This window comes from Rattus rattus, chromosome 11 (genome assembly GCF_011064425.1).
Source record: "Rattus rattus isolate New Zealand chromosome 11, Rrattus_CSIRO_v1, whole genome shotgun sequence".
NCBI classification, from domain to species: domain Eukaryota; kingdom Metazoa; phylum Chordata; class Mammalia; order Rodentia; family Muridae; genus Rattus; species Rattus rattus.
Window position 1 is genome coordinate 50479658 of NC_046164.1, and position 23149 is coordinate 50502806.

General features: G+C 36.6%; 1 protein-coding gene across 1 annotated transcript; it reads left to right on the top strand.

The window, feature by feature from the left end:
* The first annotated feature begins 6513 nt into the window (after positions 1-6513).
* Positions 6514-7924, top strand: LOC116912542 (elongation factor 1-gamma-like). The gene is given in 2 exon segments (XM_032916644.1): positions 6514-6664; positions 6667-7924. Coding segments are annotated over 2 exon segments (1308 nt in total). The 5' UTR covers positions 6514-6528; the 3' UTR covers positions 7839-7924.
* The last annotated feature ends 15225 nt before the right edge of the window (positions 7925-23149 follow it).

The following is a 23149-nucleotide window of genomic DNA, read 5'->3' on the forward strand; positions in this document are numbered from 1 at the left end:
GACAGCAGTAAAATACACCCTAACATTTTTTAACCTAGTTCAGTCCAGGTATGTTTGTTTTTCTCTTTATCTGGGAATTTCAAACCAAAACTGAAAGATTCTTAATGTCTAGGAACAATCACTTTTTAAACCATTTAAAATTTTAGCTTATATATTTCAAAAAAGAGAGGCAAATGGAAGTAATAGAAATTAAGGATTTTTTTTACAGAATTCAGAAGGGTGTTTTTGTCAATTTTTATAAAGCTGGAAATAAAATTTGTAAATATTTATGCATGACAAAATGTTTTTGATGTACATAATCAAATCAAGATAATTAGCATTCTTTTTCCATCAATAGTATCATATTGATACCAATGGTATCAATAGTACCAATACATAGTATGTATTAATAAATTTCAAACTTTTTTACATTTGCTTTTTTTGCTATGTGTGATTTATCAATATAACTATAGATTACATGCTTTGCTAAGGTTCAATAAAACAATGCTCCTCTTTCAAAAACAATGCTGGATACATCATAATACCTGTCTTAAAAATATGCTGCAAGCAATAAAAACAATAAAATACTATCCTAAAAGGGTAGACACAGTCAGCATTGTAGGCTTTCTATTATTTGTGGAAGCTAGAATTTAAGGCAAGGTACAATTTGAAAGTTACAGGATTCTTAACTACATGGAAGGGGCACAAAAATAGGGGAAGAGAAAGGAAGAGATATTTCTAAAGGTAGAACTACAGAAGCATGCAATTAACACACAAGTATATGACACACACAATCACATATATATTTTAAAGCTGTGTGTGCTAATAATTGTGTACTAAATAGAATACTCAGTACTTGATTCATGTTTGTGTTGAAAAGTAATTCTGAGAAAACATTGCTAAGACCTGGAAGACAAAGAATAGTTCTGCAATTGGCTTTTGATAAACATAAACAGAAAAACAAAACTATACATCTAAAATTTTCCATATACAAAAATCAAAGGAAATAAACAAAGACTGAAATGTATGATGGAGACTGTTGAACAATAAGCAGACAGAAGCAACTTCAAGCAAGACATAGGAACAGTTAATGATGTCTTTAGGACATGACCCCCAAAATCACAGACAATGAAAACAAAACTAGAGAAATCATATAAAGCTAAGAAACACTTCAAGAGAAAGGCAGCAATCCTCAACATTTTCAACTGCTTAAACAATTTATACATCCAGATACTTTATTCTGTGTGTAACTTTATTCTAACTACATAATTATCTAGAATGCACTCTTATCTTCCCTATATATATAGGTTCATTTACGGGGAAAATAGAGTTTGTATGGGTTCAGGAATATTCAGAGATCAAAAATCATAATACTTCACATGTGACTGAGTCAAGCATTGGTTTTCTTTATGTACAGAACAATAGATTGTGTTGTATTTTAGTTCTGCCTGAGTTGATTTAAACATAGACTTAAAGAGAGAAATTCAGTTCACAGCTTGCTGTCAGAAATAGTGTAAATGTTAAAGCTTTGTGTTGTTTCCTCCCTAGGAAGTAGGGTCAGAGATGAGGCATGGAAGATCAAACTGAAGCAATTCTACATTCCAGCTTGTTTCTCCAACAAATGTGTACACATGGGGAGCATATGGCCCAAGGGCATCCCTGTAGTCTGGGCTGGAGGTAAATCACAACATGGATTCAACCTTCCCTTTGCCTTTCTTTTACTTGTTGCTTATACACTGACACATTCTTGTTGGAATGAACATCAAGGTCAACTACAAAAAGCAAAGACTTTCAAGTAAGGGCTGTCTGAGGTTGAAGGAAATTTAACGATGAACAACCATGGTCTCTGGCCAGTTGCACATGTTACATGTGTAACCTTGAGTTCCTGATAACCATTGTAGCAGAGAGACCATCTTTCTGAGAAGATCACACTCTCTACCTTCAAGACAAAATTCTTTACCCCAAATTCACTAGGAACAACTAAGTAAAACAAAAAGTGCTACTTGATCAAAAATAAATTCTTACCCTCAGAAAGAACACCTTTGTTTGTCTTGCTATACTAAAATATAATACTCCAGATAGCTTAAATAACACTTAATCACAGTCTGCTGATTATCAAAGTTTGGGTCTCTTTTTCTTTTTTCTTTTTTGGTCTAAATTCCAAAGTCCCCACAGTCTATAGCTGTCTCAACAATGGTAAATGTCCAAAGTTCAAGGTCTCTTCTGAGATTCATCCAATCCCTTAACCGTAATCATCAATGGAAGGCAAGAAACCAGCAGGACAAAGTCTAAACTTTGCATCTCCATGTCTGATGTCAAAGCAGTCTTCAGATCTCCAACTCCTTTTTCTTTCTCTTTTTTAATTGTATATTTCATGTATTTACATTTCAAATATTACCCTCTTTCCTTCCTTCCTGCCTCTTCTATCCTCCCTCCCCCTCTCCTTGCTTCAATGAAGATGCTCACACTCCCACACACCCATTCCTACCTCAAAGTTCTGGGGAAATGAGCCTTCACAGGACCATGGGCTTCTCCTACTGATACACAACAAGGCCCTTCTGCTACATATGGAGCCATGGGTCCCTAGATGTGTACTCAATGGTTGGTGGTCTGGTCTCTGGGAGCTCTGCGGGGGGTCTGGTTGGTTGATATTGTTGTTCTACCTGAGGTTGCAAACCCGTTCAGCTCCTTCAGTCCTTCCTTTAACTCCTCCATTGGGGTCCCCGTGCTCAAAAAGGCTCTGGTAGATCCTCTCAGAAGACATTCATATCAGGCTCCTGCCAGCAAGCACTTCTTAGCATCATCACAAGTGACTGGGTTTGGTGGCTACATATGGGATGGATCCTCAAGTGGGGCAGTTTCTAAATGACCTTTCCTCAAGTGCCTATTCTTCTGTCCCTGTACCTCCTCCCATGAGTATTTTGTTTTCCCTTCTAAGAAGGACTGAAGCATCCACATTTTGGTCTTAACTTTTAGGTGCTAGCTATGATGGATTTATGGTCAGATCTCATTCAAGTTTTCACATAAGGAGTCTGCCTGTCATTTGACATGGAAGAGAGAGTGATCTCAGGTCTTTCTCTTCATTTCAGGACCATATTGCTTATACATAGCTGCACTCTCACAGCCTACATACCGTTACCATCTAAACTTGCTTTCTAATTCCTTCCTATTATGGGGGAGTACTTTTAGCACAACAGTCCTTTCCCAACATATGTATTTAAATAAAATAAATGTTCCCATTAACTTTATTGCTATATTGATAATAAACTAGATTTTGACTATGTATTTTGGTCTAATAAGAAACTGGAAAATACTTGTATAAAGAAACATGTATACTATTACAATGTCCTTTTCCTTCCCACACTAAAGTGCTCTCAGAGTTTATCCACTATTATAAAATGGCCAGGAACCAAGAGGCAGTTGTTATTTCTGTTCCATATGTTCGAAGGGTAGATAATACAAAGCAGCCCATGAAAGTGGCTAATGTATCAGAAAAAGCAATTCTGGAGAATCTTTGTGGAGTATCCATATACAGATTTAAGAACTTATAGGAAGAGAGTCTTATCAAGAACAGATCTCTACTACACAATTGTAGAGTTGCTGTTTCTATTAATTCTTATAATTAAAGACAGACAGCACTTGGAGCTTCCAACAGTTGGCTAAGAATCCACTAACTTTGAGGTTTTCTGGAGAAAAATGTAAATATGTTATTTTCAAAAACAATGCAGACTATATGCTAAGGTCAGATCTCTGGGCATGCATATTTTTATAAGAATACTTAAATTTGCTTTAATAATTTCAGTAGATACATTAAAATTGGCCTAGCTTATAACTATGACTTGTTACAACATGGATTAACCTAGAAAGGAAACCTTCATGAGGAGCTATCTAAATAAGTTTGGCCTATTGGTATGCGTGGTGGAGGGTGGAAGGAATTGTCTTATTAATTGGTGTAGGAACAGTTAGCCAAAAACACCCATTTGTTTCTTTCCGCTCTTGACTGTGGACATGATATGACATGTTTAATTTCCTGGCTTGACTTTCCCTCAGAGGCAGATTGTAACCAGAACTGCAATCCAACTAAACCATTTTGATACATTAATTTGCTTGTTGTGAGGGCATTTTATCACAGCAACAAAAACAAAATTAGGCATCTCTAAAAATGTTTTGAGTATTAAAGATTAACAACCAAAAGCTATTCCAAAGTAACTAAATACATATTTCTTTGTCTGAGTCTTCACCTGGAATACCTTTGATATTTCAAATCTGGCTACTCTTGAACTTTGTGAAAGCAGCTATAACTTCAGTTGAATAAGCAAATCTACTCTAGCTTGTGATTTGAACAAATTTCCATTAGTCAGAAGAAAAAATATTAAGAAATTGATTTTCATCTGTGAACTGAGGCAAGATATAAAATATCCTTTAAAGAGTAAGGGAGAGAAAGTATTCAAGTTGTTCAAATAATGCAGAAAATTTAAATAAAGTATAAAGTAATCTAATGCCAATGCAAAACATAGTACCTTTAATGCTTTTTTCTGAAATATGCTTCTTATAATTTCTTTGTGCTGGTTTTAATGTCTTTTCTTGAACAGTGACAAAAAGGAGGTTGACAAGTGCTAGTAGTAAATTTAGGTTAGAATTAGGGTGTCCAAACCACTTTTATGTCTCTTCAGATGAGATTTGAGTTCCCTATCCAATCTCTGAACATAAGTTTCATAGGCATGAAGGCATTTAATAAGAACCACAGAATGGTGATTAGCTTCATAAATTAGCAGCTAATTAATCTGCTGTGAACTTAATTGGTAAATTCAGCCCTCCAAGTCAGAAGCTATAGTGTGGGCAATCTCCAAATTAATTCCCCTTGAAAAGCTGGAAATCTAGAGAAATTCTATTATTTAATTCTAATTATAAGTATGCAGAGGCAAACGTTTTGTTAAGGTGCAGACTGACATGTCTATACTTCTTTCTTCAGTTCTAACTGGTCAAGGTTCATGTTGAGTCCTCTTTTAGTTGGAGTTCTACAGTGGATAAACTTATACGTAAGTAAATACTAGAGACAAACATTTTTAAAATAAATACCAGTATAATTAGAAGAGACCACATTAAAATAACAATAACAAAACAATAATTTGTTAGGAAAAGCCAAAGTAAATCTTTGATAATATCCAGTTTTGAAATACCAATTTCTGTTTCATTATCAAATTACAACACGATGGCCATTATTGCTTAAATGGATTTCTTAAGTGGATAGACAGAGGTAAGCCTAATACAAGTAGATTCAGAGATAGATAATGTAGATGAATAAACACGTGTAGGCAAACACATATGCAGATGATATACATATCTATATATATGCAGATGATATACATTTGATCTCAAAAGAATGAACTATTATTTGTAATTTCCAAAGTTGTATATATTACTGTACATGTGATACATGAATATGACATGTATGTGAGTTGGAAAAAAAACCTGTTAATTTTACATCCCAGCGAGATCTACTGGAAGAATTTAAATTCTCTGCCCTAGTTTTACTGATTAAGTTTTCACCTAACAGGACTCACTCACTACTTTCTTTTGGGTCTTCCTTTTTTAGTTGAGTTACTATAGAATTGAAATCCAAATTATAACTAACTTCAGGTAAGTAGAGAAATGGGGGAAGAGGGAAATATTTGATTCTTTAAATATGCTTTTAGGAGCCTGGCCAGTTGGCTGGAAGATAATATGAACTTTTTCATACATCATAAACTTCCTGTCTGAAATTCACATTTGTTCCTTATTTTACGTTTCTAGAACCAATGAAAACAAGGAATATCATTCTATTTTGAGTAAGTACAGTGTTTTCTTTTTTGAATGACTTCCTTGTTGTTAAATTAACTTTAGTTTTAATGAATATTTCTCATTAAATATGCATTTGAAAGCACAAAGCACATCTTATCTGTCTTGGTAAAGAGTCGGGAGAACAGCTGTAAAAAAAGAAGAGCTCAGTAAGTGTCTTACTGTATGAATGTCTCCGTATATTTTTGACATACATAGAGGAAAGTTGATATCTGAAACATTCACAGGTTCTATAAAGCTGTCAATTTCCATTCCTTGCTGATGTTATGATAGTATATGTAGACTCTGTCACTGTGTAACTCACTGACATAGTTATTGCTCTTTGTTCATAGGAAAAAACATACATGATACAAATTTAAGAAAATCAACATTGCTACATGTAATTCCATAATAATGAGATTAAGGTTAGGTTGTAACTACTATTTCAAGAGTAGATCTCAGAACAATTACTTCTCAAATATTTGCATTAACACCCATCCACACACCAAAAGAAGGTAATGTTCGAAAAAACAAATAGAAATAATCTGTAGTTTAAATGTCAAAAATTATTTAGACCTTGAATTCCACCATCAAAAATAGCAAAAATAGGGGTTGGGATTTAGCTCAGTGGTAGAGCACTTGCCTTACAAGCACGAGGCCCTGGGTTCGGTCCTCAGCTCCGGAAAAAAAAATAGCAAAAATAATGGGAAGCCCTTTCTCTGCGGAATCACCATGGCGGCTGGGACCCTGTACACATACCCTGAAAACTGGAGGGCCTTCAAGGCCCTCATCGCTGCTCAGTACAGCGGGGCTCAGATCCGCGTGCTCTCCGCACCACCCCACTTCCACTTCGGCCAAACCAACCCTTTTAATTTCTCAGAAAATTTCCTCATGGCAAGGTTCCAGCCTTTGAGGGCGATGACAGATTCTGCGTATTTGAGAGCAATGCCATCGCCCATTACGTAAGCAATGAGGAGCTGCGGGGAAGTACGCCAGAGGCAGCAGCGCAAGTGGTGCAGTGGGTGAGCTTTGCTGACAGTGACATCGTCCCTCCAGCCAGCACCTGGGTGTTCCCCACCTTAGGCATCATGCACCACAACAAGCAGGCCACTGAAAATGCCAAAGAGGAGGTGAAGCGAATCTTGGGGCTGCTGGACACTCATCTGAAGACACGGACTTTTCTGGTTGGTGAGAGAGTAACACTGGCCGACATCACGGTTGTCTGTACCCTATTGTGGCTCTATAAACAGGTCTTAGAGCCTTCTTTTCGCCAGGCCTTCCCCAATACCAACCGATGGTTCCTTACCTGCATTAACCAGCCCCAGTTCAGGGCCATCTTGGGGGAGGTGAAGCTGTTTGAAAAGATGGCTCAGTTTGATGCTAAGAAGTTCGCAGAGAGCTAGCCAAAAAAGGATACCCCGAGGAAAGAAAAGGGCTCACGAGAAGAGAAGCAGAAGCCCCAGACTGAGCGGAAAGAGGAAAAAAAGGCAGCTGCCCCAGCTCCCGAGGAAGAGATGGATGAGTGTGAGCAGGCATTGGCTGCTGAGCCCAAGGCCAAGGACCCTTTCGCTCACCTGCCCAAGAGTACCTTTGTGTTGGATGAGTTTAAGCGAAAGTACTCCAATGAGGACACCCTCTCTGTGGCGCTGCCATATTTTTGGGAGCATTTTGATAAGGATGGCTGGTCCCTGTGGTATGCTGAGTACCGCTTCCCTGAAGAGCTCACCCAGACCTTCATGAGCTGTAACCTCATCACTGGGATGTTCCAGCGATTGGACAAACTGAGAAAGAATGCCTTTGCTAGTGTTATCCTGTTTGGAACCCACAACAGCAGCTCCATTTCTGGGGTTTGGGTCTTCCGAGGCCAAGATCTTGCCTTTCCGCTGAGTCCAGATTGGCAGGTGGACTATGAGTCATATACATGGCGGAAACTGGATCCTGGTAGCGAGGAGGCCCAGACCCTCGTTCGAGAGTACTTTTCCTGGGAGGGGGCCTTCCAGCACGTTGGCAAAGCCGTCAATCAAGGCAAGATCTTCAAGTGAACATGTCTTGCCAGTCACCTAGCTGCCTGCACCTATCCTTCAAGGGAGATGGGGGTCATTAAAGGAAACTGAACATTGAAAAAAAATAATGGGAAGGAGGAGAGAAAAGAAAAGGAGATGAAGAGAAATAGAAAGAGGAAAAGAGAAAGCTAGAAAGAGAGCACATGCATCAATGTGCATATTCTCTAACAAACTAAGGAATTTTTATTTCTATGGAACTTATTAGCGAAAAGACTTGACTGCAAGATAGACATTGTAATGTAAAGATGAATGGATGCATAAAGAGACAGATGTCACATCAGGTAAGTTTTGTTGATTAGCAGTTATACTTTAGGCGTATGTAATTCATGATTTCTGTTTTGCCCAAACTCCTAGCCTAATTTGAGCTACATAAGCTCTCTACCATTGAATTACATTCCTAGATCTATTTCTATATTGATAAAAATATATAATGTTACATAAGGAGAGTAACTATGGAAAGTGTTTTAATTAGTTATACAATAAGAATTCATGTTGGAGAGGCACACTGAAGTGAACTTCCCTTATCTTCAGAAACATTGATGACTACAATGCAATTTTCAGTACTCTGTAGCATAGCTGAATTTTGATATCATAAAATATTTCAGAATTAATAAAATCTGTTGTGACTTATTTGAGTTAATAAAGAATGTATTGTAATAACATATATGCTTATTTTAATATATTTTAACATATTTATTGATGTATATGTATATATCTATATATACAAAATCATATATATATATATATATCAACAATTAAAGAAAAGAGTCAAGAGAGTATGAACTTATAAGAAGATGAAGGGAATGCCAGGGTGTTGAGGTGGGAGTGTGGTGGTGGGAGGGGGAGCATCTTCATGAAGCCGGGGAAGGGGGGTGGGAGAGGGGGAAAGGGTATAACATTTGAAATATAAATACATATAATATCCAAGAAAAAAGAAAAAAGAAAGATAAAGGGGAGCAGAGGGAGGAAAGAAAAAAGAGAAAATAATATTACTATATTCTACTTTCAAAGGCTATGAACAAGTTTTCAATGTATGTGAAATCTAAAGTAACATTTTTTGAATTATGTTTTATTTGGACATAATAGATTAAAGACATATTTGACAAATTAAAGATTTATATTGAAGTTTTGACCCTGATACTCTTTTAATAGATTTGTATTAGTTATGGGCTCTCAGTAGTACTACACTATTCACTTATTTACCTAACATTTTTCTATACTGTACATACAATAATAATACAATTAAATACTAATATTTAATACACTAATTCATGCATTTTTCACCCAAATATTGCCTTTAAACTAAAATTATATCTTATCAATAATCAGGGAAATTGAACCATATAGAAATATAATTACATCTCCCTTTTATTTCCTCCCTCTAACCTTTCCCATGTCCTTCCCCTTACTATGTGTGAAATTATGCACTCTCTCTCTCTCTGTGTCTGTCTGTCTCTCTCTCTCTTCCTCTTTCTCTCTGTCTCCCTCTCTCTGTCTCTGTCTCTGTCTCTGTCTCTCCCTTTTGTTTTTTTATTGTTTGTTGTTGTTGTTTGTTTTTTGGGGTTTTTTTTGTTTGTTTGGATTGCTTTTGCTACATTCATACTTATTGGAGTGCACACTCAACCTATTGAAAAAAATATATTTGATTTTAGTGCTGACTACCTTGCTAGACAAGCACAATTCCTTCCCTAACTGCATTCTACAAGGTTACACCCACAGAGAAGAGTGATTCTTGCCACATCACAAAACCTCCTCTTTACAGGAAGCAAAGATCCTTGCAGAAGATTATAACCAATCCTGTCACAGAGATCAATGGATGCTGAAAAGCCCAGATCCAATGGATACATCATACAACATGTCTCCTGGCCCAAAATCTCAGGGAAATCCTTGGAAGATGGAGTGGAAAGAACTAGGGGAAAAGGAAATGTATTTTGAGAATGTACCTCTTAAAATGACAGAATCTTCGCACATAATATGTACACAAAATGACTCCCTAAACAAGATATGGACAATGACACTATAAATAGAATGGCTAACATAGAAGTAAGATATCCCTTTGGTCCAACTGATAGACAAAGAAATATGGAATACAGAAACTAATGATTACATATATATATATATATATATGTATATGAGAGAGAGAGAGAGAGAGAGAGAGAGAGAGAGAGAGAGAGAGAGAGAGAGAGAGAGAATTAGACTATTCTAGGGTAGCGACCCGTAGTTGGTTAACTAGTATAAAATGGTCACCCATGCTATATTTTACCGCCAGCAGCTCATTCAGGAATTATAATCAAAGTATCTATCTGAGTTAAATAGAATCAGAAATGTCTGGGAATAAGGCAACATTCTCCATATCCCATAGAGAATGCAACCAGAAGGAACTCCCACATGTATGTTCCATCTGTTTCCAGCAGCTGCTGGAAATAAATTTATACATCATAAGTCATTATCGCCCTTCTCAAAATCCTTTGTAGGTACTCACAGCCACCTCTAACCTAGCAATATATAGCATAGAGAATTCTGAATGTGTAGAATCTGCCTTATCCAAATTAGGTTATTACATTTCAACACAATCTTCAACAGGACTGAAAACAGAAAAACCAGAACCAAAAACACAACAACAAAATAACATAATACAACCAAAATAACAACAACAAAAATTTAGATGGAACACAGCTAGCACAATTTAACTGGGTTTTATGTCTAATAAAAAGTAGTATATAAGAGAGTGGAAATGTATCCAGACTATTTTGTTAATAAAGAGTAAAGAGTTGTTAAACTACTAACAAAGTGTAGACATTGAAATTATGAGCAGAAGAGCAGCCATCTATGCTTTGCTTGACCTGGATAGCTGACTAATACACTTCCCTCAGACACCTGCTACTTGAGCACTGGAGACTGTGGTTATGATGTTGGCTTCAAGAACAAATGGACTTGCTTGTACATATAGAATTGAGGCTACAAATTAGCAGATCTTTAAAAGTGGAAGATGATTACAGATGTCTGAGCAAACTAGATGGAAATATAGTCACACTCAGTCATAGGGAAAGAAACAGCAGTGGTGGTTGGGGATAAAGGTGAGAAAAAGAGTCAGGCAGTCACCCATTCATGTTGGAAGAAGTAGTTAATGGGGAATGAACAACACAGTGCACTAAGGCTTTCTCACGGCTGGAGAAGAAAAGGGTGCTCCCTTGAATTATGATTAAGGTCAGATTTTCCATCTGTTCTTCTATAAGAAAGACATGAATGTGCAGGTCACTGACTTTTCAGTATGTATTGCAGCAGCTATAGTAATGAAACACCAAACACCACTCTGAACTTCATGGCCTCCGTCATGGAAGAATGAGGAAAATTTCCCATCTTCCACTTTATGGAAAGACCTTCACCAATTTCTGTAAGTCTTTTCCTAGTCTGATTTTTATTTTTATAACAATTTATGTTTTATGAAGCAAGTCTTACATATGTGTATATGATTTCATCTTCACTTCAACCCTCAGCTTAACCATTTCTCCTATTTCTTATTTCTCATTATTTTTGTGTTATTTTGTGTGATAATTGAGTATACAGTCTCACACATGCTATGCAAACAGTCTATCTCTGAACTATAACCCCAGTCCTGTTGTTTGTATTTTCTTTGATCTTTTTCATGAAACTAGAGCTCATTAAATTGCTCAGCCTTTCATTCACTTTGTAGCAATTGGTTATTTTGTCTGGTTACTGATTTATTTTAGGAAGCCTATTAAGAAACAATTGACTGTTTTATCAGATCTTTTATATATTATGTGTTGAATTCTAAGCTCTTCTTAGAAATTTCCTAGTACAGTGACATTTAAGAATCCTTTCCTGAGTAATAGGATAGAACCCCTTCATACTCTAAAGGAAGGAAAAAAAATCAAATAAACTGAAACATGACCTAAGAGATGACACTCTGAAGCATTTTAAAATATACATTTTCATAATACAGGATGAGAAAAACTGAAACTGAATATTATCATCAAGAACATTGAAAAACAAACGTTGTTTTTCAGGATCATAGACTAGGATGAATTAAGATACAGGATCAGTTAACAATAATTCATTGGGGCCCATAGAGTTACCAGTCAACTGTAATCTACTGTGGACTCTAAGGGTAAATCAGTCAACTAAAATCCATATGGGGCTGTTCAATTTATCAGCCAACTGTAATCTATTACAGCTTTCAGAGTCATCTTAGAAGGAAAGGCTCTGAAATATTCTGAGAGACAAATCATAAAAAAAAAAAAATGGGAGTTTTGAGAAATGCCACTAGATTTTATTGATAACTTTTAGTTTGAATTCCCAGATACAGGACATGTCTGAACCAATAACAATCTTCGTGAGGAACCTCGTGGGATTTTTCTTCATGCAATGATTCTTCTGTGGATCTATCGAAGTTTCTTAAAGTTTACAACTGGAAGAGAACTTAGAAAAAAAAACTGAACTGGGACAGCCATGAGAAATAGAATGTTACAATTAAAGATTTTTTTCTTAAAGATTTTATACTTTAATTTCTGCCAATATGGCTTGATTTATTTAAAGGTTTTAGTCATAAATTCTTTAAGATAATACAAAACAATCAGTAAGTAAATTTTCCCTGTGAAGTATGATAATAAATTGCATGTAATAGAAGGTCAACATTTTAACTATGATGCTTTGATATTATTTTGAATATTGCTTTAAAAGTACATTTCTTGTGACTGATACATATACAGTCACCCAATTAGACACGATGGATGAAGCAAAGAAGTGCAGGCTGACAGGAGCCTGGATGTAGATATCTTCTGAGAGACACAGCCAGAATACAGCAAATACAGAGGCGAATGCCAGCAGCAAACCACTGAACTAGAACAGGACCCCCATTGAAGGAATCAGAGAAAGGACTGGAAGAGATTGAAGGGGCTTGAGACCCCATATGAACAACAATGAAAAGCAACCAGAGCTTCCAGTGACTAAGCCACTACCCAAAGGCTATGCATGGACTGACCCTGGACTCTGACCTCATAGGTAGCAATGAATAGCCTAGTAAGAGCACCAGTGGAAGGGGAAGCCTTTGGTCCTGCTAAGACTGAACCCCCAGTGAATGTGACTGTTGGGGGGAGGGCGGTAATGGGTGGAGGACGGGGAGGGGAACACCCATAAAGAAGGGGAGGGGGAGGGTTAGGGGGATGTTGGCCCGGAAACCGGGAAAGGGAATAACATTCGTAATGTAAATAAGAATTACTCAAGTTTTAAAAAAAAAGTACATTTCTTATGATTATTCACTGTTCAATGAAATATCTTTCATTATTTAAAATTGCTTATTTGTAATATATTTCTTAGCTAAACCATTATTTAGTAGTTAACGTAAGTGTAAGTGATCAAACAGCTTGTTGGATTTATACATTCAAAGGTATCTGAGTAGTTTTGTTATGTTCTTGGTAGTCACATGTTATAATTACATCAAAATCTACTGCAGAACACATTGAAATGCAATTTCCATGTACTTAGTCATGGAATTTGACACTTATAAGTGAGTACATACCATGCATGTTCTTTTGTGTCTGGATTACCTCAATCAGGATGATAATATCTAGTCCTATCTATTTGACTGCAAAATGCATTACATCCTTATTTTCAGTAGTTGAATAGTATTATGTATATATTTTTCAGTTGAGGGACATCTGGGTTGCTTCCAGTAGCTGGCTATTACATACGAATTAGGCTGCTAGGAACATAGTAGAATATGTGTCCTAATGGTATGATAAAATATATTTTGAGTGTATTTCCGGAGCAGTATAAATAGATCTTCAGTTTCCAGTTTTCTGAGAAACTGCCACATTGATTTCCAGAGTGGTTATACCAACTAGCAATCCCATGAGCTTTGGAGACATGTTCCTATTTCTCCACATCCTTGCCAGCACATGCTGTCATTTGAGTTTTTTATCCTAGCCATTCTGACTGGTATAAGGTGGAATCACAGGGCTGTTTTGATTCACATTGCCTTAATGACTAAGGGTACTGAACATTTGTTTTTAATTGCTTCTTGGCCATTAGAGAGTCCTCTGTTGAGAACTCTCTTTTTAGCTGTTGAGAAATATCTGTTTATCTCTATACCCTATCATTTTAGGTGGGTTATTTGGGGTTTTTTTTGAACTCTAATTCCTTGAGTTCTTTATATATTTTGGATATTAACCTTCTACTGGTTGTAGGATTAGCAAAGACCATTTCCCAGTCAGTAGGTTGTTGTTTTGCCCTATCTTTTACCTTAAAGAAGCTTTTCAAATTCAAGAGGTCCCATTTATCATTTGTTCACTTTATAACTTGAGCCAGTGGTGTTCTGTTCAGGAAATTTTCCCCTATGTCAATGTGTTTGAGGCTCTTTCCCAATTTCTCTTCCATGAGATTTCTTGTATCCAATTTATGTTGAGGTCCTTGATCCACATGAACTTGAGTTATGTGCAGGGTAATAAATATGGGTCTATTTGGTTTCTTCTACATATAGACTGACAGTTATACCAGCACCATTTGGTGAAGATGCTTTCTTTTTTCCACTGTTATGGTTTTTTACTTATTTGTCAAAAATCAAATGTCAAAAGGTATGTAGCTTTGTTTCTGGGTCTTCAATTCTATTCCATTGATCAACCTGTCTGTTTCCGTGCAAAGATCATGAGGTAAGTTTGATCACTATTGCTCTGTAATACCTGAGGTCAGGTATTCTGACTCTCAGAAGCTCTTTTATTGTTCAATATTCTTTTGGTTATTCCTTTTTTTTTTTTTTCTATATTAAGGTGAGAATTGCTCTTTCCATAGAATATGTAGATTGCTTTTGGTGAGATGGGCATTTCCAATATGTTAATCCTACCAATCCATGAGCATAGGAAATCTTTTCATCTTTTAAGGTCTTTTCAGGGACACTTGTGTAATAATTAGGAGAAGGATTGAAGGAACTAAAGGGAATGACAACCTCATAGGAAGACCAACAGCTTTAACTAACCTGAACCCCTGGGAGCTCAAAGAGACTAATCCTTCAACCAAAGAGCATACACAGGCTGCCCCTTTACCCTCTACACATATGTAAGAGAGGACTATCTTTTCTGGTCTCAGTGAGAGAGGATGTACCTTAGCCTGTAACATGTGATATTCCTCAGAAGAGGGATGTTCAGGCCAGGTGCACCCTCTTAATGGCAAAAGGGAGGGGTAATGGGGAGAGGTGATGAACTCTGGGAGGTGGGACTGAAACTAACAAGCTTTTGGGATGTAAATAAATAAAACAATTAGCTAATTAAAAAATAAAATTCCCCCAAAAAAGAAAAACAAAAGAAAAAAAGAAACACAGAGGAGATTTAAATTCCTAAATAAATAAGTATGAAAGGTAAAAGTTTAAAATTGCCCCTAGACAAAAGTTGAAGCAAAAAGAAAGAAAAATAGTCGGGCCCTGGAACTGCCTGTTCCAGGAACTAGCTGATCACAGAAAGAGTAATTGCACCAGCTGGTTCAGCCACTTTGTTCCAGGAACTAGCTAACCATAATAGCAGCTGACCATAGTAGCAGGAACTGGTTAACCATAAAGTTAGATTATAATCTTAAAGAACGATCGTGAGAAATAGGAGGTTCTTCCTTGTGACTCAGTATGGTTTTTCCTTTAAATACCCCTTCTCCCAGCCATTTGAGGTCGAACTCCTCTACCCCTGCGTGGGATACGAGTCTTGACCCCAGCGCACTGGTTTCTGTCCTCCCTATCAATAAACCTTGTGTGATTGCAGCAAGGACTGTCCCTCATGAGTTCTTAGGGGGTTGCATCATCCCAAGACTTGAGTGAGGGTCTCCCTGCTCTGGGAGTTTTTCAAGTACCCACACACACACACACTCCTCCCATGTCTTTTCCTAAGAAAATTTTAGCTTTTGTTTACGTTTTCCTGTCTAAAACAAAGTTTTACTAATCAAAAAAGTCACATAATAAAGAGAAAAACAATAAAAATTTAATATATGGTAAAATTATTATTGTGGAAAAATAGCAAAAATGATACACACATGGGTAATAAAATATATGTCTTATTTCTATCTAGAAAGTAAATGCAACATTCTAGGTGTAGAGATGACTGCTTACCAGAGAATGAATGTTACATACTTTGTAAATTAAAAATGAGTGATTATAGGGATTTTCTTTAGAAGAACAAAAATAGAAACAAAAACCTTCAAACTATATAGCAGACATAAGCTAATGAAAACAAGAGATAAATTTAGAAATTATTTCATATATATACCATTTTGTTGTTAAAGTATAGATTGCCAAATGGAAATATGTGATGCTTTAGGGTACATAATGAAAACACAGGAAAATATTGTATTTAATGCCAAGACAAAAATCTATTTAAGACTATTAATGTCATGAAAATATAAACATGATGTACTAAAAGAATATTCATATGAAAGATGTGCAAAAAAATTTGTTGCAATATCAAGTTTATTATAAGATAAATCAATGATTTTACAGGAAAGGTAACTGACATTATTGAATATTCTGTAAAATTTGCCACTGCTTACTGATAGCAATGAAATAATGAGTTCATTGAACAGCAGTCTTACAAGTTTATTGAGGAAGTAACAAGGGCTCATTCACAACTGTGTTTTGCTCTTCTTCATAGTCTATTCCTCCAAAGACATTCTCCAATTCATGTAATAATCTGCAAACTATGTACTCTTTAGTGAGGTTTCACCAGGAAAATGCACTAGTATGTAAATTTGCCATTCTTTTGTTTGCTTTCTTTCTGTTTTTTGTTTGTATGTTTTTTGTTTGGAGTACCCCATGAACAATATGTCATGCCCTAAACTCCCCCAAAATAGAGATTTGAAACAGAATTTCTCCTTGTTCATTCACGGTGGTTTGAATGAATCTGTTCCACTAACTTCTGCCAGCTTAATTTTTATGTATATTCATATTACCATGCAATGAAGAGTTTTGTTTTCAGTAGCAGTAGTAAACTTCTAGGAAAATTAAAAAGCAAGAAGGCAACTTGATTAGATGATGAAGAAAAGATACATTCTCTATTATTTAAAGTAATTCATTAGTACATTCCAGGAGAAATATATGACCTTATTATACTGAGTATCAGTACAATGGTTAAGTGAATGTCTACTTGAAGAAATTCACTTTGTTAAATGATTATTAATCTGCTAACAAAGTAATTAGCATGGTATCTGTTTCTCAGCCCTCGGTTGCTATAATGAAATTTCTAGAAAAGTTAATTTATTAAAGGAAGGTTTAGGAGAGATTAAAGTTTCAAATGCTCCTCTAAGCTTGGGGTGACTTGAATTTGAAACATAATTGAGTGTGCCCAACCATGTGGGCAAAAGAGCACCTTGAAGAGGAATAACTCACTTCATGGCCAAGAAACAAAAAAAAAAAAAAAAAAAAAAAAAAAAAAAGAGAACAAGGCCAGGTGTGATAATCATCTTGACAGCAAAATCATTTTGATTAAAGAAATGTAAAGGTCTTCAACTCCCTCTTTCAGGCCACCATGTCAACAACTTTAAACCTCTTCTCTCATGAGGGAATTTGTGGAAGAACTTACTCATTAGTATAGAACTACATGAAAAAGCATAGTTATGTAAAGTTAGCATGATACCAATATCTTCATGATTTAAGTCTTCATGATATGACTTCCCTTTGACAATTTGTAAATTTCCTTTCTCTATGTTTGATAGTAAAGTATTATGCATGCAGTTTATAAACATCTTGTCAATGAGGACAGAAGTAGGGAGAGGTCGTCGGGTCATTTATATTTTAAAAACTGTATACAGTATTCTCTATCTCAAACTATTGTGTTCAACACTGTAAAGATTATTGGATGCCTATGGGAATCTTCAGCAGACGTGTTATTTAAAGTTGTCTGACAGTCTTAAAACAACTTCAGAATATCTAAACTGTTCACCCAAAGCTTGCTGTACCATACCCTGGAAATACCTGTTTATTTATTTCTTTTATTCAAAGAAGAACTTGGATCCTACAGACATAGAATATAGAATGAACTATAAAACTTATTCTTGGAAAATCTTTTAGACAATCCATGTGAATTTCTTGTGATGACAAACATACTCTCTTGCCACTATTTCTAATGCAGTAACCATGAGACATATGAGGCAATTTTCACTTGAAATGTGGCTAACAGTACAGTGCAATGGAATTTAAAAACTAATTTCATTTAAATTTAAATAGCCACATGTGGTTAATGGCTATTTTATTGGATAGGACAGTTATAGTACATCTGAAGTGCAGTTTTAGACAAGTATTTCTGTCACATTCCTTGATAATAATTTTGATACATATGGAGACAGTAGCATTTGACCTTAGCCATGTACATTTTAAATAGTTCAAGTGAAATTTATTTATCCTTGACATTACTTTGTTGTGCTCATAAAATGATAACCCCCAATTTAGCACTGTGGCACACTGAAAAATTTGACCTTAAGGTGACTGGTGAGCTTTAGAAGCAGGATATCAATGGCCTTCTCCCTCCAATCTCACATCTCCTGGTCTTCCAAAATGTGTCATAAACATCACAATTACTTTTCCTTAGTAGAGGTCAGAGAAATAGAACTCCTCCCTGTGCAGGCAAGCTAGGGAACCTAGAAAGGCCATTCTCTTTTCTGTGTTAAAGACCTTTAACTCAGAGGTCTCCTGTCTTACTTTCAAAGGAGGCAAATTCTACACTGAGTGATAGGAAGGATTCTGTACAGGACTTGCTCTGCTGTTGTCCTCTGTCTATGGTCTTTAGGACACTGCTCATCTAATCACATCAGTGCACTACTGTCATCAACAAACAGAAACAAAGGAGCAGAGTATTCCTGGGGTCTTTATGTCTTTGTTTATGAAGGCTTCCTTATCATATATGTTTATTCTCATGTTATCGTTTCTTTACGAAGAACCATGACACATGGTAGGTGAAGAACCATATTGAAACTTCATGACTCTTGACTTTATTCTATGGGAAAATAAATGAGAAAATCCTCTAAAACAAAGAATGGCAATTCAGAAATTTATGGGCTTCATGTAAATACACACTGGACAGTTCTAAATAACAAATACCAAAACGTCTTGAGTTCCTTCTTTTTTTTTTTCTTTTTTTCTTTTTATGGGGTTAAGAGACTGAAATTATTCATTTTATTATAGTAATAATAAGAAAAATTTAGAAAAGTTTAATTTAAATATGTGCTATATATAGTAAATTTTTACTCAACATATTAAACATCTTGAAGTTGTATTACTAATTAGGTCATGGTTAGTTTAAATATATTTAAATTTATCAGGAAATATAGAAAACATAAAAATCACTTTATGCTCATAAAGATAAAAGTAATTTCACAAATATATAATTCCATGTGCAAAGCATAAAAATGGTCTAAAATGATATGAGTGACATTTTTTATGGATAAGATGAAATACAATTAAATTTATTGGGATATTCTGAAACCGCTGTCTAGACTGTATTTTCATAAATATTATTAAAGTACCATTGGGTTGGATTATGTAATTAATATTTATTATTCATAAATTGAAAAGAATATTTCATTGTTCAGAGTATAATATTTGATCTATTTTATTAATTTGATATGTTATCCATAAATAATGACTATACACATTTTAACTTCTTACATCTCAGGTAATTTCTTCATTGCACAGATACTTTTTACTGTTGGTATAGAAAGTTTCTTGATAATATAAGTTTTAGAAGAATTCAATTTAAACAAACTGTAAATTGCTTTCAAAGTTAGGGTCTCTCTCTCTCTCTCTCTCTCTCTGTGTGTGTGTGTGTGTGTGTGTGTGTGTGTGTGTGTGTGTGTGTGTGTGATGTGTGTGCACGTGCACTGGCATACACATCCATAGGAAAGCTTAATTGTGTGATTTCAAGGGTGAGTATGACAAAGAGCATGTGTAGAGCTCAGTAGACAACTTGGAGTGTTGATACAAGCATTCTATTTGTTTGAGACAATTTGAGCATTGAAATTCCATGGATTCTCCTCACTCTGTCATTTATCTTTCCATGAGACATAAGTATCACAGATGAATGCTATTAAGTATGGCATTGCATGGATTTTGGAGATCCAAACTTGGTTTCTTATGGTTAGGCAGTGAGTATTCACCTCACTGAATCATCATCCTTAGTCGTACAGTGTATAATTTTGTCTACAGTACAGATGCTGGCGAGGATGCAGAGAAAGAGGAACACTCCTCCATTGTTGGTGGGATTGCAGACTGGTACAACCATTCTGGAAATCAGTCTGGAGGTTCCCCAGAAAATTGGACATTGAACTACCTGAGGATCCAGCTATACCTCTCTTGGGCATATACCCACAAGATGCCCCAACATATAAAAAAGACACGTGATCCACTATGTTCATAGCAGCCTTATTTATAATAGCCAGAAGCTGGAAAGAACCCAGATGCCCTTCAACAGAGGAATGGATACAGAAAATGTGGTACATCTATACAATGGAATATTACTCAGCTATCAAAAACAATGCCTTTATGAAATTCATAGACAAATGGTTGGAACTGGAAAATATCATCCTGAGTGAGGTAACCCAATCACAGAAAAACACACATGGTATGCACTCATTGATAAGTGGCTATTAGCCCAATTCTTGAATTACGCTATATGCATAGAACACATGAAACTCAAGAGAGATGATCAAAATGTGAATGCTTCACTCCTTCTTTAAAAGGGGAACAAGAATATCCTTGGCAGGGAATAGAGAGGCAAAGATTAAAACAGAGACAGAAGGAACACCCATTCAGAGCCTGCCCCACATGTGGCCCATACATATACAGCCACCAAAGTAGACAAGATGGATGAAGCAAAGAAGTGCAGGCTGACAGGAACCAGATGCAGATCTCTCCTGAGAGACACAGCTAGAATACAGCAAATACAGAGACGAATGCCAGCAGCAAACCACTGAACTGAGAATAGGACCCCCGTTGAAGAAATCAGAGAAAGAACTGGAAGAGCCTGAAGGGGCTCGAGACCCCATATGTACAACAATGCCAAGCAACCAGAGCTTCCAGGGACTAAGCCACTACCTAAAGACTATACATGGACTGACCCTGGACTCTGACCTCATAGGTAGCAATGAATATCCTAGTAAGAGCACCATTGGAAGGGGAAGCCCTTGGTCCTGCTAAGACTGAACCCCCAGTGAACATGATTGTTGGGGGAGGGCGGTAATGGGGGGAGGATGGGGAGGGGAACACTCTCTAAAGAAGGGGAGGGGGAGGGATTAGGGGGATGTTTGCTGGGAAACCGGGAAAGGTAATAACATTCTAAATGTAAATAAGAAATACTCAAGTTAATAAAAAAAAAGATTCTCTTTATTTAAGTATGTGCATTATGGAGAGTATAGTTTAAGGTATGTTAATCATGTAGGGTTTGTCTTAGTCTAATTGTAACTTTTGTGCCACATTCAGGTAATATTCCTGGAAGGCCTGCTCTTTGTTTCTTAAAATGGGAAATGGAGAAGTATATGGGGAGGTTTTATTACTAAGGGCTAGTTTCCTAATTGGTCCTTGATTTGTCAATAAAGAAGGCTAGGAGCACCCTCTTTTTTACTGCCACCGCCATGCCATCCAGACTGAGGAAGACTGCTGTAGAGGGCAGGAATGCTGGAGGCATGCATCACCACAAGATCAACTTTGACAAATATTATCCAGGTTACTTCGGGAAAGTTGTTATGAGGCATTACCACTTGAAGAGGAACCAGAGCTTCTGCCCAACTGTCAACCTGGATAAATTATGGACATTGGTTAGCTGAAGACACTGACACAAGACTGGTCAGTTATTTGCAGCTAAAAAAACTGGGGAAGACTCCCAACTGTCATCATGAAGGCATCTTCAGCAGAAGAGCTGTAGATATTAAGGATTTGGCGGTAACTGTGTTCTGACTTAAAAAAGCCATTTTGGAGGTTAAATAAATGCTAACATTAAAAAAAAAAGCCTGGAGCTAGAAGTTACAAGTGGGACTTCTGGGTTCCAAGGGGAAAAGGAGATGCAGGGAAGGAGGGTAGGGCCTTTTCTGCCATGCTTTAGGGAGAAAAGGAGGCAACAATCATGTAAGGCCTCAAGGCAGCTAGGGCCTGCAGGTTGGCAGGGACTAGCTGATACAAGCCACTAAGTTTAGGGTGGAGGAGAGGAAATAAATTGGTAAGGGCATTTTCAGGAAGGAGTTATCTAACTGTTTTGTTCTCGTGAGTTCTTGAAAGCCTGCAGATATTTTTGGGAGTGGACTTAAATAAATCCAACTAACATTAAAAAAAAAAGGTCTGGCTGCTGCAGATCCTGGAGCTAAACCTCGTGAAACAAAAGGGAGCCAGGAGTAGTTGGTAGAGCTGCCACTGTCCTGGGCGGAGGTGGTAGTGTATTCTCTCCTTTTTTAAACTACATGCGACACAGGAGGAGTGAATGGCAGGGATAGGAGGGTTGGGAAGAGTGCAAGGTAGGAAAATTCTGCATAGATGTAATATATAAGAGAAGAATAAAAATAAACACAAAACAAAAACAAACAATTCTTTTCTTTACCTGGGTTTTAAATTCTGCCCTGTATTTTATCTTGAAAGATGTTTCAAATTAGTTCAAAACTCCCCAGGATTTCAGGAAGATGCCCTTCAGCCATTGACCTGTCACTGGACTTAGTAAATGAGTAATGGGTTTTATTCTGCCCCTGTGATGTTTGTTCAAGTCCTCTTTGTGCCCTCCAGCCATTGTGTCCTGCACAGAGTATTCCAGGAAACCGGATGGCCAAGCCTAACCAGATGTGTTTCAGATGCAGATGCCTCATCAACTCTGACAAACATTTACCCTAAAGGAAAATCAGGATCTGTTCTCAGGAGAATGCTTGACCTTTCCCTCATTCAAATCCTAGAGTCTTAAGAACAATCCTGTGACTTTGAAAGTTTCCACTTGTGACATTTTTGGTATTTCCTTTTGACATCTCCTCATCTCCTGGAGCTTGGGACTTCTTTCTTTAAAAAGCCCTTCTCCCTGCCACTCGGGATCGACACCTCTGTCTCCTGCATGGGATATGTGTCGGCCCGGAGATCTCTGTAATAGGTCTCTGTAATAAACCTCACCTTTGCATATTACATCCAAAATGGTCTCTCTGTGTCTGGGGTCCGCGACTTCCCGAGACTTGAGTAAGGGTCTCTCTTCGGGGATCTTTCAATCTAATTCCTATTTCTTAATTCTAATTGCCCTCTGGACTTTAAAGCTTAAAAATATCCATAGATTTAAAGACAACTTAAC